At 38.1% G+C, this 19,346-nt stretch overlaps 1 protein-coding gene across 1 annotated transcript in view; it reads left to right on the top strand.

The window, feature by feature from the left end:
- The window catches only part of ABI3BP (ABI family member 3 binding protein), a 259,008-nt gene that overhangs the window by 201,961 nt on the left and 37,701 nt on the right, over positions 1-19,346 (top strand). Inside the window, exons 51-56 of the mRNA XM_082839240.1 lie at positions 506-553; positions 1,377-1,457; positions 3,796-3,873; positions 8,294-8,359; positions 10,266-10,340; positions 18,389-18,466. Of these exons, the coding sequence (XP_082695366.1) occupies positions 506-553; positions 1,377-1,457; positions 3,796-3,873; positions 8,294-8,359; positions 10,266-10,340; positions 18,389-18,466 (426 nt within the window). The remainder of the gene's footprint in view (positions 1-505; positions 554-1,376; positions 1,458-3,795; positions 3,874-8,293; positions 8,360-10,265; positions 10,341-18,388; positions 18,467-19,346) is intronic.

The following is a 19,346-nucleotide window of genomic DNA, read 5'->3' as shown; positions in this document are numbered from 1 at the left end:
TGATTGTGATGTGGAAGAAGTTCAGAGAAAATTATGGGTAGAAAATGTGTATTTCTTTTGGGGAGGTTTAATCATACAATCTGCTTGACAAATTTTTCCCCATGAGAGAATAGTGTAGAATTAGTTTATTTTCCCTGAAAGTATTTTTGTTGAATAGAAAATCATGCTAAAGTTATAAGATATAATTATTACCTGAGCCAACCATTTTCACCTTCTTTCAGAATGTGAATATAGCTACATTCCAAATGTGGGTATACTTTTAAGTTAAAAATATGGGTGCCTAATCAAATTTTCCTCATAGTGACAGTGAACGAAAACTTTAAAGTTTTAGTTGAACTAAGTTCCCTGGGTGTCACCTAAGGTATAGAATTTTCTCGTATTTATTATGATTCTAAGAGAATGTTTAAATGTTCAAACGGGTACATTGTAGAGACACAGAAACTGGGTTTACTTCACCAGGTAGTAATTCTCATAAATATATTTCTTTGGTTTGCTTTTGGCCTAGTTCTGCAACCTGTTACCTTTAGAATTGATCTGCCAGAGACAACACTAGGTAATGGTTTTCCCATTTGACCCACTCTAATTATTTTCCTGGCTGCCATCAAGATTGCAGGTCTTTCTCAAATGATCACATTGAAACATCATCTGTCCTCAGTCCTCTTCGTTGTTTCATTCTCATTATTTTTACTTTTTCCAAAATAGAAAGGCAGTGGTTTCAAAATAGAAGGGCAATGTTCTAAAGGTTTGCTCTGAAGACCAACTTAAGACAGCTCACTACCGAGCCCATTCTCACCTACCTCATTTGTCTCTGTGTTCAGAATGATTCCACCTTACTCACGCCCACCTAGTTAACTTTTTCTGCTGGTTTAGTGGTTCTCAGCTGTGGTGTTATAACCCACTAACATGCTGTGGAAGATGCTGGCAAGTAATTATTATTAATATTGGTCAAAATACTAAAGTTTGCCACCCGTTTATTTTTTAAAATAAACTTGAGCAGACGCCACGTGCTTGCCACAGTGATGATATTCTCTCTCCTGTTGTAATCCTATGTGCTCTCTTGGATGGGAGAGCTGCAGCTGACAGACCAAGGACCATGTCTTACCCACACCCGTCTTAACCAGCTATGGTCATAGAGTATGTCAAGCACTGAATGTCATTTATTATCTAACCTGGTGGAAAAAACAGTTGAGAACCATTATTCTATGTTCCACAGTCATCTTCCTGAAGGTTCTATGCACACTTAACTTTCTTCTTCCTGACTCACTTAATGATTTCTGTTTTTCTATTTCAAATAAAGGAATCTCATGTAATATTATTCTGGCCGGGTGCTGGCTTTTGAATCTAAAGATTGACAACCTTGGTACTTGTCTTTTCAGCTCCTTTAGAGACACGAGGCAGCCCTTTCATTCCTATGATTTCACCGAGTTCTAGTCAAGAGGAACTACAAACCACTCTGGGTAAATTTTGTTTTACTATTTCAGTCCATTGAGGACTTAACATTTTAGGAATTGCCCTTAAAGTAGCCATATGTACTTTTGTGTTCATAGATTTCCAAACCACAGAGGGTCTCTTTTTATCATTATAAAAAAATACGCATTTCACTTGATTCTTTTACATTAACTGTATATTTGTCCTTCTAATATTTATGCTGATTTCTAATATAAAATGAGAATATTTTGAAACATCTTGACAAAATTCCAATTATTATTATTATTTTATTTATTTATTTTTTTTGCGGTACACGGGCCTCTCACTGCTGTGGCCTCTCCCGTTGCGGAGCACAGGCTCCGGACATGCAGGCTCAGCGGCCATGGCTCACGGGCCCAGCCGCTCCGCAGCATGTGGGATCCTCCTGGACCGGGGCACGAACCCGTGTCCCCTGCACTGGCAGGCGGACTCCCAACCACTGTGCCACCAGGGAAGCCCTCCAATTATTTTTTTAAAAAAGAATCTTCCCAAAGTATATCAATGCTATATTCTTTTGTTGCTTTTTCATATTTGGAACTGCATTTGGGAAGAAAAATTTCATCTAGTATTTGAATATCTTTTGGGGGCTAACTGCAATGCCAAGCAATAGGAATTCCAAAATAAAACTGTTTTAAAGGTTACCCTGGAGAGCTCACCATCTAATATAAAGACAGGATTTAGCAGTAGCTGTGCTACCCAGTCTTCTACATGTAATTTTAAATTTAAGGCACATAACAACTTTGTGAGGTAGTTTCTATTACTTGCCCCATTTTACAGCTTAGAAAATTGAGGCACAGAAAGATTTAAAAATCTGGTTAAGCCATACAGCTAACGTCAGAGCCAAATTGGAACCCACATACTCAGTCACTAGAGCTCCTGGAATTCACCCCCATGTTATACAATACAATGAATTCATAGAGAAATGAGCAGCATGCTGAGCAAGGAAACTACCTGGGGGTATCAGGGAAGGCTTCACAGAGGAGGTGACATGTATGCCGGGTCTTCCAGTTGGAATGAGAGTTGAAGTTAAAGGTGTGAAAGGTGAAAGACAGATAGGGAAGAGACACAGGGTAGAGAATGGCAGCCAGACTAATCTGATGAGCATCTGGGTAGCCTGGAGGAACACAGATGCATGAATGAGTCAGTAAGGTTGGTTGGAATGAGCTGGCCAGGCTTTCGAAGAGTTCAGCATCAATGTCTTCACTGTGTGGGAAACCCAATTTTGCCTGACACTTGGCTGAAGATGAACTGGAAAACAAGAGTTCCCAGCTTGTGTTTGTTGGCTTCTCTGCCCTGTCCATGCTACATCCCACATGGCTGTTTAAATCAGTGGTTTTATTTTCCTCCCTTCATCCATTTTCAGATAAACCCATCCTTTGTGTGTGTCTGCTGAAATGAAGTTACTGATCACATTTTAAAATGGAATCCTTTTCAAAGGAAAAACTTTTAAACTGAATGAGCAAATGTATCCTAATTACCAAATACTCATCTATTGTAGCCTAGGCCCTCAAAGTCAACATTACCCACGATGGCAAAATCAAAAGTACTTATCAAGAACCAGTGCTGGATGTGCTAATTATCTAAATTCCACTCCCTGTTTTTTTTTTTTTAATGTACCCCATTTACTGGACCAACTATTACAAGAATCTCTCTTATGAGCAGAATCCAGATTATAAAACAGGCAGAAAATAAGATGACAACATATTATTTGCACCAAGTATTTCCTTGGATCCAGTATGTAGCAAAGTGAACAGTGTCATTTGCTATGTCAGTATGATGTTGTAATGATTTCAAGATAATATGGGACTGGGAGTATTGCCATACTTATTTTTATTTTGTCAGGAGTAATGTACCAGTATGGCAATAAACAAACTTTGATTTTTCACATGAGACAAATAGGATATTTATTCTTCTATGGTGTAAATACACATTATTTTCTATGATCTATTTTTTTTCCAGCTCACCTAAATAGTTTGTGGAGCTCATGAAATAGGGAGGAAACATGAAGGCAATAATACATAAAGACAGGAGGCATATCCAAGAATATAGCCACGTCCAGTATCATGAAACGATGATTCTGAACTAAAAACTTTTGAAATCCTTATAATAATCATTAAAATAGTAGTGCAAGAAGGCAGTAAATATAATAAATGAGAGTTATTAAAATATACCATTATCTTTGACATACGATGGTTATTGGGCATAGTTATTAATGCAATTTACCCTTTTATCACCACACGGGATAGAAAAGAGTAGGGTTTGTTTCCTTTTTGACCCATTCATAATGATAATCATTTAAAGCCAGCCATCTTACTGTGTTTCCTCCAGCAGAAACAGACCAATCCACCCAAGAGCTCTTCACAACTAAGTTTCCACGAACAACTGAATTGGCAAAGACAACTCAGGGTAATGCTATTTCCCCACCTCTGGATAGTAACTTTTCCTTCTTTTTTAAGCAGGAAGAAAATTTTCTTTTAAGAATGTAATTTTTCATCACAGTGAGTTAAGTTTTTTCATTGCATAGGTACAGGACATCAGCCAAATAGGAATATTTGTATGAATACCAGTTGAATGTAGGAAAGACAATTTCTTTAGTTAGAGCTGTGCTTTTGAATGTATGGTTGACTGCTTCATGCTGTTGACTAAGAAAGAGAGCTCCCTTTTTTTTTTCCTTGCTTGACCTTCTTTTGCCTCATTTTCCACATCTGATAAATAAGAATCTTTATTTCCTTCTCCTTCTTCTCCTCCTTTCTCTCTCTCTCCTCCCTCTGTCCCATCTCCCAAACTTGATCAATGTGTTGGTATTGTGGCCTGAGAAAGGAAACTCGTAACAAGAAAAATCATTTTTTAATGATGAATTAATATTAAAACATCCAAGAAGCTTTATTCGGGGGTCTCCTTATATTATTTTTTCCTTCTACTTTTTGGGAACTTGACTCATCTACACAGAGCTGTCTCTCACATCTTCATGCTCTCGGTAGTCTTTCCTTTTTATATCTTTCTGTCCTACTTGGATTGTAACCAGTTGCAGATTTCTCGTATTTTCGTGTTTTCTTTTTTTCCCCTTAATTACGCTCTTTTGCCCATGTCTACCACTAGCATATGGGAGAAAGCCCAAAAAACAAGGGCAAATAATTTTTAAAGAGTTGTAAGACAAATTTATTGTACTCAACTGTCAGTTATAATTGGGGAGGAAGCTTTGTGGAAGAAACAAAGCAATATGAGGAGATGATAATAAAAGAAATCTAATCTTAAGGTATATATTTTATAATAAACAGAGCAGTACTTGTTCTAAATAAACATGACTGACAATACTCTCTACGGTACAAGACAGTTCTTGTAAATTTTGTAAAACTTTTGAACTTGTTTCATTTAATTTTTATAATGGTTTAAATGTTTATTTTATTATTTACTTTATTACCTTTCTACTTATTTTTAAAATAAAGTTAATATACACAGAAGTAAGGAGCCAGTATAATGACAGCCCTCCCACACCCTCATTACTGGCTTCAGCCATTAACAGCAGGTGTTCAAACCTATTATATCCATACCACATCCTGATTTTTATATGTTTATTTTTTAATGTTTTTGCAAACCTCTTTAATGTCTAGCTTGGTAGAAGATAGCTGGATTCTCATAATCAAACACATTGATGTTTTTACAGCAAAACATATAAATACTTACAATAAGCAGGGTAAACAATTTATTCAGCTCAGGTTGTATTGCCAAATGAGAAAAAGATTTCAGCTTTTTTTTTTTTTTTTTTTTTGCGGTACGCGGGCCTCTCACTGTTGTGGCCTCTCCCGTTGTGGAGCACAGGCTCTGGACGCACAGGCTCAGTGGCCACAAACCCGTGTCCCCTGCATCAGCAGGCGGACTCTCAACCACTACGCCACCAGGGAAGCCCCAAGATTTCAGCTTTTCAAAGCTTTGTAGATTTCAGAATTGAGGTTAAAAATCATAGACCTGTTCTTTTCTTGTTTTTGCTTTTTCTTACTTTAATGGGAGTATCAATATTTTTATCAAATTGCTTCTAGAACATGGTTTTATTAGACGAGTTTCACAGTTGATTGGTTGTATATCCAGGATCTGATATCATTCTATGAATTGTCTTAACATATTTATATAATGTACTGTATTTTAATTACTTTCTTATGTTCTGAAGATCCTTAGCTTGAGCCTAACTTGTGCAGCTCTGGGATTCACACTTTTCTAGACTTATGCCAAGGCTCTTTAAAGTGGGCTCACCAGAAATGCATTTCCAACCTGCTCCAGGCCAGTAACCCTTCTTGGGAGTAGAGGGTCAACTTTAGTAACAGCACACTGTGTGTCCTAGGATCACCCTCTGACCCAACCCTCATAAATGCGTGCCTGAGCTCTATGGACAAGGAGGTCAATCTACTGTATTCTTTTTATTGTGTTGTGTTTTGTTTCTAATAGTAGGTGTCAGATGTGCAAGACAGCGCACAACAATTTGAGAGATGCTGTAGGCGTGAAATTGTTTCTCTTGGTCTTCATACTCCACCCACGCATGTACCAGGACCTTGTGGCTTTTTGGTCTCCAAGCCCTCAGCAGTGGGGCCCAAGTGCTCCAAAGAAACTTAGTGTCTAAAGCCTACAGCATGAACCTACTAGTAGGATCTCCGGCACATTTTCTCTGCATCATTCTTGCTTCTTTGTCTGCTGATACAATTCCCTGCAGCTATAACCGAAACACTGACCTAACTCAAGCTTCTCTCCTTTTCCCCTCTCATCTCAACCCATGGTAGAAATCCACTTGGCCAGAGGCATCCTGGGGACATTTTGATTATTTTACTTATTTCAGCCCCCTGATCCGTATGCCACCCAGGGCATAAGGGGTCCCTGGGTGTACCCTTGTACCTTGTACCCTTCTTTCCCTCTCCCTATACTGGGCAAAACAAAGGTCCTTCAAGGTATTTCTCCTGTAATCCTTGTTTATCTATTTTTGATGTTATCTTTGTCAAGTATTTTTAGTGTTCTTTTAAAATAATTTTTATAAAACTCTTTAGATATGAAGCCATCTTTTAAAATTATTTTTATTATTAGTCACCAAAAGCTATGCGGAGATGATATTTACAATGTTACATTCTCACAATGCACCTTTGTCTTTTTTTTTTTTTAGTTTAAAATTGAAACCCTCAAGCAGTTTTCTCAAGGCCATGTGTTACCTGGTGATGAGCTATGTGAATAACTCACCGCCCAAACATAAGTTATATTTCAGCTCCTTTATAAAAAGTTCTTTCAAGATTTAAGTAAAGACTGTATAAAAAATAAAACCAAAAATTTTATCCTGTGGCTTTGAAATAATGAATGTAGTGCTGATTATTTCTACACTCTTCTCTGTTTCTTTTCTAAAGTTTTAAAATTCGTATGTGTTCTAGAATGATACTAATAAGAGCCATGATTCTTATGTTTCTTTAAGCAAAAGCAATCTAACATTGAAGAAATTAACAAGAAAGCTGAAATATGTTCAACTGACAGGGAATCCTACCACTCTCAAAGAAAATTGAAGAAAAACATTTGCAAATCATCATCACACATTTTAGGGCATGTGAGAATTGATTATTTTTAAATAAATCAGTACCTCTGTTCACTCTAGTTATTTCGCTTTGAAAGGAGCACATTAAACCTACAGAGAATTTCAGTATGTGTCTGCTGGTTTTGGTCTGAGTATGGCAAAATTCTACTCATCAGTCCTCGCATAGGAAGTTTATAAATGAGCTACATTATAATGTTTTGCAGGTATATTTTTTAATGTGGTAGGCAAGGCATTTGCTGATTTATGGTTACATAAATACCCATTCAAGATGTGAACAAAATCATTGAAATGGTGTGATCTACTTAACAAAGTTTGCAAGAAAATTTTTTCCAGTCTTAGCTAAAGCATTACCAAGAAAGTTGGTGGCAGGAAGCAACGTGGTGTGTCAAGGGTGGCAGAGGAGGGAAGGCAAGGATAGACACATCCCAGGATGGATGCACACTTTAAAAGCTTAGGGAGCAAAAATATTTCAGCTGAGTTTCTCATGAATTTGCCTGCTTACGATGGTCACTAATTTTTTAGATGTATTTGACAACTCTTCATTAATGGTCCTCACTGTGCCAGGCCCTGGATAACAGGAGCAGGAAGTAACAAGGTGGCATGTTGGTCCAAGGGCTGTCTGAGTTCTTGATCTTTGCTCACCCTCTCTTGATGGGCAGGATACCAGAGGTCATTTTCTCTCATCCCTAAAGCTTTAATGGATGGCACTAAGTGAGTATTTATTCACTTCCGGGTTCATGAGCTAAGACAATTAGATACAGACCACATGTTTCCACTCTTTTCTTCTTACATACCTAAAAATATTTTTCTTTCTGCCTTTAATATTATTTGTCTCCTTTGGCAAAATAATATTTCACAGTGACTCCCTAATTGAGAGATGTGAATGGATGGATGGATGGGTTGATGGACAGACACATGGATGGATGGAGGGGTAGATGGTTGGCTTATATGTTTACCATATTAAGCAACCATGTGATGAAATAAATGCCCCTGAAAAACATGGACTAAATGATGACTAATCCTTAACACACATTACCAATGACCTACCTCACTTTGACTGTGTGCATCTTTAATTTCCAGGCATGAATATTTTCACTTGCTTTTTTTCCTTCAGCATCAATGCTGTAATGCATACTTGGAGATTTAAGAATATTCTTTATACTTCCATGCAAAGTGTACAAGTTGTTGGTCTGTAGAGTACTAAATCTCCATTTATTGAGCTCAGGAGTGCTGGTTATTAAATGTGAAGCATTTCCTCTGTTTCAGCACCACACAGATTGTATACAACTCCTGTGAAGCCCAGAACACCTGACAAACCACACATCAGACCTGGTAAGTTGTTTCTCTTTCTGATGACCTAAATAATCAGCATATCTAAGAAGATATAAAATGTATTGAGAAACTCCCTGGCAGTTCAGTGGTTAAAACTCCGTGCTTCCACTGCAGGGGGCACGGGTTCAATCTCTGGTCAGGGAACTAGGATCCCACATGCTGCGTGGCACTGCCAAAAAAAAAATATTGAAACAGCCAAATATACCAAATGAAGCCTATATATCCTTAAACTGAAATAAATTACATACAAAATTCTGATCCTTGTGGGTAAGTAGAGAGGAAATAATGAATCCATGGAAGTGGCAAGACTTGACTGAGATTTTTAAGGATAATCAGATTTAGATACCACCACGGAAGCTTAACAATATAAAAGCATTTTTAAAATAGTATTTTTGCATAAATCACACACACTCTCCCCTCCTCCTTCAGTTTTCCATGGCAATTATAGAGATAGCATTAGCATTAGCTATGATATATTACATGTTTCAAATGTTATCTTTTGAGAAAAGACCTCTTCCATTATAAAAGACTTGTTCTGGGAGAATATTTTTACTTGATTCTTTCAGATTAAAAAAAAATAAAAAAACACATTTTACAGGTTTTAAACATCAAAGTAAAGTGAAAATAAACTGGAAAATAGTTTTTTTTTTTTTTTTTTTTTTTTGGCCACAGCATGCATCTTGCAGGAACTTAGTTCCCTTACCAGGGATCGAACTTGGGCCCCAGCAGTGAAAGCACTGAGCCCTAACCACTGGACTGGTAGAGAATTCCCAGAAAATACTTTAAATCTAAATTCACCAAAGGATTTAGGATCTCCCTCACTGGAGCTGTTAGTGAAAAGTTAACTTGGAGGTTGATTTGGTCCATATAAATCACTCCTGTGCTAACATACAAGTTGGACCAGAGACTCTGGTGTTTTCTGCCCCTTTTCTCCTCTGTGATTCTAAGAAGTTTTAAAGTTCTAAATGAAAAAATGGCTTATAAGCTAACATTCCCGGTGAACATCTCTCCAGGCACATGGAAGAAAGAACAAATACATTTTTCTTTGATTTATGGAGGAGCCCATATTTTTTGGAATAATCCTCTGACTCCATGTGATTTTTCTATCATGATAACTGTTGAGAATTTAACGTGTGGCTGGTTATATTAAACCTTTCTACAAAATAAGGAAACAGTAACAATAATGGCTAACAGTGATGGTGTGCTAACCATGCATCCTGTGAGGTAAGGCTGAGGAAGCTAAGGCTTAAGAAGGGCTGGGAAGTGGATTCGAAGGCAAGCAGTCTGGCTTAAGAACTCACTCTCTTAATCGCGATACACTTAGTGCTTTTCCTTGAAAACTCTGCTAAATGGAAGATAAAAAGCTGACTTCAATGTTTTTGTACTATTATGACTCTCAACAGAGCAGGAGAGAAATTTCAATGGTTTTATCATAGTTCTGAGTTTAACGGTGGACTTGGGCCAAGATTATGAGGGAGCATATGTACCTAGAGACTCCTCCAAAAGGACCACGAACTTATGTGTTAGGAGGCCTTGACAAATAAATACACATCAAGTTTTGGGTTTTCTTTCGGCATATGTAGTCCTGATCTTTCTTCAGTCCCATTTTGGAATGTATCTAGTGCTTATCAATGAAGCCAGCTAGTTCCCACTTAGAAATATAAATTCCCTCTATTTTTTCAAGCCCAGTGATCACCTCAGAGTACATACTCAGGTCTCAAATTCAAGTCTATGATTTTTATACCAGACTTGTGATTTCTATATTCTGAACAACAGTTTTTGGTGAGTCATCATATTTTTATCGCCCAGTTAAATGACTTCCAATTCTCTGGAAAGTTTTATTTTCCTTGGCTACAAATTTTCAATTAAAAAATGTCTAAACTACTTATTTCCCACTTTATTGTAGTTCTGAATAGGACAACTGCAAGACCTAGTAGACCCAAACCCAGTACAATGCCCAAAGGGAATGGAATGGAAACAGGTAATGATCACAAATTTATTTCCTTTTGATCCTATTAAACTCTAAATGTTTTCATTCAATTTTTATAATTTTGTTGAATGCACATTTCAATTCCTTTTTTTACCAGTTTTGTTAGTACAGCCAGTTTTGGAAGTTCATAGAATTGAAACTTGTAATTCATTCCGAAGTCAAAATTTCAACAACAACAACAAAATTTCAAATGTCTCTGAAAAGATTAAAATATAGTTTTTCACTTTTCTCAGCCTAGTCCACTAAATCAGCTACAGCTACAATATATAGTCTTGATTCTTAAAAATATCCTGAATATGAATTATTGAATTAAAATATCAAAATAGCTGTTTCCCTAACTTCAAAACACTTTCTATATACAGGTTTGGTCTTTGAGATTGTTATCACTTCATTTTCCAGTTTATAATTTCGCAAGTACCACTGAAATTTTTTTAATACACCCAGATCTGTTAGCCACCTGGAATATGACATTTAAATGAGAAGAGCAGTTAGCAAATGATCACCCTGGTTACAAGCATATCAGTGTTTCCAAATCATTCAGTTTGAGTCAGTGACATTGCCCTAATCCAGTCTGGTCTATGGAATATCATACAGATAAATAGAACAATGATCTGATAAAAGTTCAAACACTCAACTCACTAAGTGGATAAATGGTAGTTATTAAATGCCTTAATATGGGATTGCATTGTTCCCTTGAAATATTTTTTAAATAGTGCAAATCTTGTGCCTGCTTGTGTAAAAAAGCATAAAAATTAGTTTATTTAATATGTATATATAAAATCAACCCATAATTATTCCCTAATGAGAAAGAGATATGAATACTACCTGAAGACATGTATTCAGTCTAAAAACGATTTAGGGGCTTCCCTGGTGGCGCAGTGGTTGAGAGTCTGCCTGCCGATGCAGGGGACGTGGGTTCGTGCCCCGATCTGGGAGGATTCCACATGCCGCGGAGCGGCTGGGCCCATGAGCCATGGCCGCTGAGCCTGCGCGTCCGGAGCCTGTGCTCCGCAACGGGAGAGGCCACAACAGTGAGAGGCCCGCATACCGCTAAAAAAAAAAAAAAAAAAAAAAAAAAAACGATTTAGATTTTTTTTAAGTGTGTGTTTTTGTACTCGGTTATTACAATGTCTGAAGTTCTAGGAATTCACTTCCCTTCAATTAATGAGGCAGATACTATAAATTCCTGACTCATGAATAGCAAGAAAGCATTCCAATATCTATTTATGCTCAGCTGTTCCTTTTATTTTTCCCAAGTGGGATTAGGCAGTTCATAGTGTCTCAGATTGATGTAAACAGTCTGGCTCTAAACAGAGCCACCTTCTTAATATTCAAAATAATTCCCTGGAGTTTGCCTAAGTACAAATAGAAGAAAGCATTTATGTTAACAAAACAAAGAACAAGTAGCTATGATCAAACTTGAAAGCCATTAACCTTCAGTATAATCAAGCATTGATTCTCACAAGGAAAATTCTGTCTTTTGGAGGGAAAACAGAGCATGATTATATTTTAGTTTATTAGCAATATAAATATTTTTTCCAGAGCTACTTGTAATACAAACTGACATCTGTTACCCTCTTGTGTAGATAAAGTCAACTTTGTAATAACTCACCTAACTTAGCTTTGAAAGGATGATCTCTTACCAAGACTTCTTTAGTTTAATTAGTTGGTTGCTGGTAGAAATAGATTGATGGACTGCTGAGCCCGCACACCACAACTACTGAAGCCTGCACACCTAGAGCATGTGCTCTGCAAAAAGAGAAGCCACCATCACAATGAGAAGCCCACGTACCGCATTGAAGAGTAATCCCCGCTTGCGGTGACTAGAGAAAGCCTACGTGCAGCAATGAAGACCCAAGGCAGCCAAAAATTAATTAATTAATTAATTAATTAATTTTTTTAAAAATGAGCAGACAGGATATTAGCAAGAATAGAGATCTAAACAGCACCATCAACCAAATAGACTCACACAATTATGGTGAAATGACATGGGGCAAAGGTATAGAGGCAGTTCAACAGAGAAAGGACAGTGTTTTCAACAGATGGTGCTGGAAAAACTGGATATCTGTATGCAAAAACACTAAACAAAACAAAAACCAAGCAAACAAAGAACTCCCCTACCTAAACAAAAAGGAACTCAAGGTAGATCATAGATCTAAATGTAAAATGTGGGGCTTCCCTGGTGGTGCAGTGGTTAAGAATCCACCTGCCAATGCAGCGGACATGGGTTAGAGCCCTGGTCCAGGAAGATCCCACATGCCGCAAAGCAACTAAGCCTGTGTGCCACAACTACTGAGCCTGCACTCTAGACCATGTGAGCCACAACTACTGAGCCAATGTGCCACAACTACTGAGCCCATGTGCCACAACTACTGAGCCCATGTGCCACAACTACTGAAGCCCGCATGCCTACAGCCCATGCTCCACAACTAGAGAAGCCACCTCAATGAGAAGCCCATGCATCACAATGAAGAGTAGCCACCGCTCGCAGCAACTAGAGAAAGCACACGTGCAGCAGCGAAGACCCAACACAGCCAAAAATAAATAAATAAATAAATAAAATTTATTTTAAAAAAAGAAAAGAAATAGGTTGATAGGCACAGGTAAACAAAGCTGAGCTCATTGTTTCCCCTTTCCTTGCTCCACTACCATCCCCAGTCAAAATGTGTTGCACATGTTCTATGTTCTGATGTCTGTCTATTGGGATCCCCCTTCAGGGAAGGACTTGCCTGACCTACCTGAAGGGAATGAAGTCAACAGACAGTATCCCACTGTCATATCCTTCACAGTCAGCCTCAACTGAGAGGGCCTTGATTGGAGATATGGGTGGTACATCTCCTTGTCTACCACAATATATAACAACCAAATGATATTTACCTCAGGAATGCAAGATTGGTTTAACATTCAAACAAATTAGTGTAATTTACCACATTAGGAGAGCAAAGGAAAACATCATATGATCATCTCAATAAATTTAAAAAAAAATCAACCATTAGACAAAATTCAAAAAACATTCATGATGAAAACTCTCAGAAAACTAGGAATAGAAGGAATTTTCCTCTGATAAAAGGCATCTGTGAAAAACCTACAGCTACCATCCTATTTTACAAGGAAAGTTTAAATGTTTTTCTTCTAACATCAAGAACATAAGCAAGGATTCCTACTTTTACCCCTTCCGTTGAAAATAGAAGCAGAGTGTTAAGCCAGTGCAATAAGGCAAGAAAAGAAGTAATGGTATAAAAATTGCAAGTTACAGATGCCATTGTGTAGCATATTATGAAAGGAAAATTTAACACCTCTTGAAGTATTTGCCTGGGGAATAGTGTCTTGAGAAATTGGTGAGAAAAAGAATGTTTTTAAATCTGTTCTCTTCAGGTTGTAGACTTACATGAGTCCACATTACTTAGACTGTGCATAGTTTTGATCTAACTTGTTAATAGAAATGCAGGTATTCACATCAAGTTTCTTTTCTTTCTTCTCTGACCCAGTCCTACTATCTCATTCATACTCACTTCTAACCTCTATTGAGTCTTAATGAGATACCATTTTTGTGTTAACTGATTCCTTATCCAAGTTTGACATTTCACCCATATGTACGTTTGTTATCCATCTCACATATATTTTCCTATAGCTTTTCTTGCTGAAGTTTTCAGCACAGATATTTTACATATAAAAAAATCAGTTGATAAAAGGATGTGTTTAGGATTTATAGGACATATTCTTCATGATTTTAGGCCACTTAATGTTGTGCCTTTGGAAAACTAAAAAAGAAAGATTCTGAGGCCTCAAAACTATGGTCCTTGATTCTTTGGGCCTCTACACAATTCTTTCAATGATTCCATAAGCCCCAGGAATCTTTAAATTATCTTGAGCAAAGTTTCTTGATTTATAACTTCATTATAGATATTTACCCTGCTTTATGTTTATTTCACATGTATATGTATAAATATTTCTCCACCTTAAAGTTAGAAAGTAGCCTTCAGAGAATGAAGTTTTAGGTAGGTCATTTTCCCAGCAGTCTGCTTTTTCAGGGTTTCCAGAGATGTGTCTCAGCTTAATTGATATGTTCTACATGTTATAACCAACTTGAGATCTGACTCCAGAGATGCAACAGCATGCCCTAGACCAAGGGGATTGCACAGAGTACAATCCCACAGACCAAACCCAGCTCACTGCCTTTTTTTCGTAAATAAAGTTCTATAGAAACATGGCTTGCTTTCACAATATAGTGGCAGAATTGAATAGTTGTGACAGAGACAGTATGGCCCACGGAGCTGAAAATATTTACAGTCTAACCCCTGACAGAAAAAAATTTGCCCATTCTGTGCTAGACAATCTCTCCAACTTTCTCCCTATGGAAGGAAGCTGCTGAGTTGTGCAACTATTCTTTCATTCAACTGACATTTATTGAAAGCCCATTATGTGCCAGGCAAAATGTAGTTTGGAAACCACTTGGCACATGCGGTTTGGCAGATATATTAGATACCTGAACCCCAAACGCCTTTCTCTACTCCTTCTTCTCCTAATGAGGAATCCACACTTCACTGACCCCACACGGAGTGTGCCTGACAACAAGAACCCAGACTCCTCCAAGGTGAGGAATGTGTTTGTCTGAGCTGTGGCTAAATCTTCCAGTCTGCTGGCTTATCACCCCTGACTTTTTAGCCAGGTGCTAAGGTTTGGAGACAAGGGTGAGGAAACCAATCATCCATAAATACCACTCCTTTTGGTCACAGGGAATAGTCTCTGTTACATTTGGAAATTGATTCCCAGTTTACTGTGTTTGTTTGCAAAGCTTCTGTTACCATGGTTAAAAATACCCAAATCCTTACTTCATTTTTGACAATAAATTGCTAAAGGGCGAACTACGTAAATCCAGATATTTTTGGAGAAGTCCCATATGGCAGTGGGGGTTCACACTGAAGCTGAAGTCTTGGTTCTTCCAGAGCCAACTCTGCCCTTTAGAAAACAGTGGATTAATCCTGCCTGAGGGAAAAAGAATTCAGGTCACAGCCTGGGCCAGACTGGCTGATTGCCAATTCCTGAGGATTCTTTCTCTGCAATAGCTCTTATTGGCTTCTCCTTTGCCCTCCCATTGCCTCTCTGCTACCTTTGGCATTTATTTGCTCTCCTCATTTCAGGGCCACAGAAGTTCACTGGTCTCCAGGTCCTGTGTTCACACTGCTCCTGGCTGACATGCAAACCACAGCTAGGTGGAACCAAGGCCAGAACTAGAGCTCCGTCTCCTGTCCGCTGTTCAATGCTCTTTCCCTGCGTCCCGCAGCTGCCTTCTGCTGGGTTCTTACCAACATTCTCATCCACTACTGGCTTTTCTAAAGGCTGGACAAAGTCCAGTTTAGCAGCTGACATTCTATTGATTTGGGTACTTAACCTATAAGAATCATAACAGTATGATGCTTCCATCTCTGCCTATACAGAAAGTGACAGAAAATGGCTTGTTTCCGCTGATTTCTCCCATAACTGGAAAAGAGGCCAGGGATGTTTACATGTTTGATCTTATAAAGTAATCCTGCAGACTTTTGTATTCTCTCCTACATCTCCATTTCACCAGCCTGTGACTTGTTGGATTTGCATGTGCCTGGTTGGGAAACCATGTCATCCTTGTATTTCTGAGTCCCACACACCAGTGGCATGGATGAATGACACGTGCTTGCCAGCCATGGCTGTTTAGCCCTTACCCAGTGGTGGCACTTCAAACCACCCAAAAGAAAAGGTATAGGACTTGAGGGCTAAAGTCAGAGTCATTGTGAAGAGTAAGAGAAGCGTTAAAAACAAAATTCAACCAAGTAAATTTGAAGATTTAATTGGCTTTATTCAACAAGTTATGAATCAGGCAGCTTCCCATTTAGCAACCAGAAGGGCACTCTGAAGGGTTGTACAAAATGGAAGGTTTTTTTTATAGGAAGAAGGGTAGGGCAAGGGAACTATTAGAAAAAGAAAAGAAAATACTATTTTTAGGCCAGGACAACTTCTTTTTGGGTTAGAAGGGAGTTGCATGGGTTTTAAGTAGATTGCCTCTTCTTCCTCTGGGGGATGAAGGGTGCGGTGCTGACCAGAATATTCCAGACTGGTTGATTGAGATTACATTTCTGGGGAAGGTCAAAACTGCAGTTAAGTCAACTTTTAAGTCTAGGCTTGGTATCATGGGCTTTAGCACAAGTGATGCCATTTTGGGCCTGTGGTTTTCTCTTTAACAGAGGGAAGAAGATGACAGGAAAAAGCACTCTGTACTATCCCAATTAGTGCTTAAGAGATGGGCTTTGGAGCTGGGCACACATGGGTGTGAATGCCTCCACTTCAGCTGTGAGTCCTTGGGCAAGTGCTTACTCTCCCCTTGCCTTGGGTTTCCTCATCTGTGAGACCCGGGTGGTATCTCCCACCCAGAAGAGTTGTATGGATCAAATCACGTCATGCATATGTAAGGTGCTTGCGCAGTACTGGATCAAAATACTTTGTTTTCTTAAGGGTGGAACGATTTGGAGAAAGACTATGAAGAAGGATCTACTGAAGTCACAACATAGCCTACTAAGCTTCTAGAGGATATAATACAGTTTTACCCTCAAAAAATAGTGGTAAATCAGATCTCAGCAAGCCACGTTATCCTGGTGACACAAATGAAAGCACTTTGCCTTCCCTTAAGCCATGGACAGAGTAACCACCCAAATGAGTCACTTCCCACCTCCATTACCACTAAGAGGAGGGCAGAGGAAGAAAACTAATGAGCTATTTGTTCTCACAATGCCTGTGGGATGAGCCACAAAATAGTCAGTGACCACAGAAACATTTTATTCCTACCACAAATAAACAGCAGTTGATTCGTGGCTACATACATTCACCTTGATTTTATATGTTATCTCTTATTCAAATAGCAGAGGGTGTGGGATTGTAATATTGGGTTTCATAAATTAATATTAATCATAATATTATAACTGTTAATAATACTAATAAGTTAATATTATAATACTGATTAATGCCCATTATAGTTATAATAATTTCATAAATTAATGTGAAAATATCAGCTTCTGTTGTATACTTAATATATCTGCCTACACGTTAAATGAGACTGGGTGTATAATGTCCCTACAGAGTCCTGGAACTCAAAACAGGGTTGTTGTTGTGCTTGTCCTTGTTAATATACTAACTAGCATTTTAATTCAATGTTTATTCTAATTTTTTAATTGGTGAATTATAGTCAGGTCCTCAGAGTATGGATTCTCTTTTTAGGATGAGCCATTATATCTAAGATAATATTTACTTTTGAGATTCTAAAAAACGTCTGTTCCTATTATTTCTTAATGAAGACTGCCGGCCACATCAGGGAAGATTATTTTATAATGTAAAAGAATAATAATTTTTAAAAAGCAGGACAAAAGCTAAATTGGTTCCCTCTACCCTTAGGATTGCTACCCAAAACCCTAGCACCAGATTGTGTTTGAGGGACTTAGGAGATAAAATAGCACGCAAAGTAATTTTCAGGTCAGTTTCTTCCAAACAGCAATTTGGAATTCTAGGCGTGCCCAGGCCTAATTTACAAATCTCAAAAGCACAGATCCAGTCTGTGGCCTAACCAGCCTTCTAGCCAAGAACTCTCAAAAAATATTTTTAAAGTCAATTCATTAAGTACAAACCCAAACACACTGGAATTTTAAGGGTTTTCATTGGGGTAGAGGAGTTGGAGAAAAGTTTTTTAAAAACCACAAAATTTGCCCATGAATATTGGCAAAAAAAAAAAAAATAGCCAATCACTGTAGATGAACTACTCCTAGCACAACAATATCACCCAGGCAGGCAGTGCGGGGTGGGCATCATAGAAAATTAAGGCAAAACCACGTTCTGCAATCAAACACTAACTCTGCAGAGAAAAAATCACAACTAATGAATGCAGTAGGGCTTTAAGTTTTTTTTCCTATACACAGATGGGAGAAGCCCATCAGACTCTCGGAGCACAATAAGTTTCTGTGAAGACTACTTACCACATTTTTGCTATCTATTTATTCTGTCATCCTCTCTGCTCACAGGGGTCAAGCAAGCACCACTGCCATCCGGTGCTGATGGAAATGTGTCAGTGGACTCTTCTTACTCCACAAAAAAACCAGGTAAGGAATAAAATGCTGACTCCCTCACTCAGCTCTGCTCCGAAACTTGTAACTGCAAGTTACATGTGCTGCAGCAAGAAAAAGTAGCATCCTCACCGTCCCCAAAGCATCAGAACCATGCTAACAGTACAGGGGTATTGCTAGATAAACATACCAAAATATTATCTTCAGGAAAATAAAAAGCACTTTATGCACAAATTGAATATTAATAAGTACCTCTAACGAGGCACTGATTTAATAATTACTTTATATAATGTTCTGAGGGGCCACAGTGGACAAATGCTGAAGCGTAACGGTGGATTCTACCTTTCATCATATACAAGTTTTGTTCTTATGTAATTTATTATAATATCCTTTTGCCTGAAATGATTTATGTTTCTAATTTGAGGCTGTGCTCTATATAATAGGCCAAAATTATGAAGCGATAATATCTTTGCATTGAATAAGAACTCTGTGCTTTTAAAAGGATGCTGTGAAACCTACTCTGATGTATTAATGTCTGGGTTAGAGATCTGTATTGTATCCTCACCACTCACTCTCCCTCCCGCCCTGCAGTACATGCACACACGTGCACAATTCCTAATATCCCAGGAAGTACTTAAAGCCTGGATTGTCAATTTTACTTGAAGATTTTTAAACCAACATATTATGCAAAGAAAGAGATGAATTTTTAAGCTATAAGCACAAGACTTAAAAGAAAATTTGGGTTAAGGTGGTCTGCTCCAGGTACTTCTAGCCTTGTCCACCTTTGTGCAGATTATAAAAAGGTGTCTCTTCCCTTTGCCCTTCGGGCAAACCATTTAGAAAAATGTTCCTTTCCTCTGGGCTGGCAGCCTTGCACCAGGGCTCATGGGTGTGTGAGAGAGCAGAGCGGATGTGA

Source organism: Leucopleurus acutus, assembly GCF_964270905.1.
Source record: "Leucopleurus acutus genome assembly, chromosome: 5".
Lineage (NCBI taxonomy): Eukaryota > Metazoa > Chordata > Mammalia > Artiodactyla > Delphinidae > Leucopleurus > Leucopleurus acutus.
This window is presented reverse-complemented; position numbering and strand designations above follow the sequence as displayed.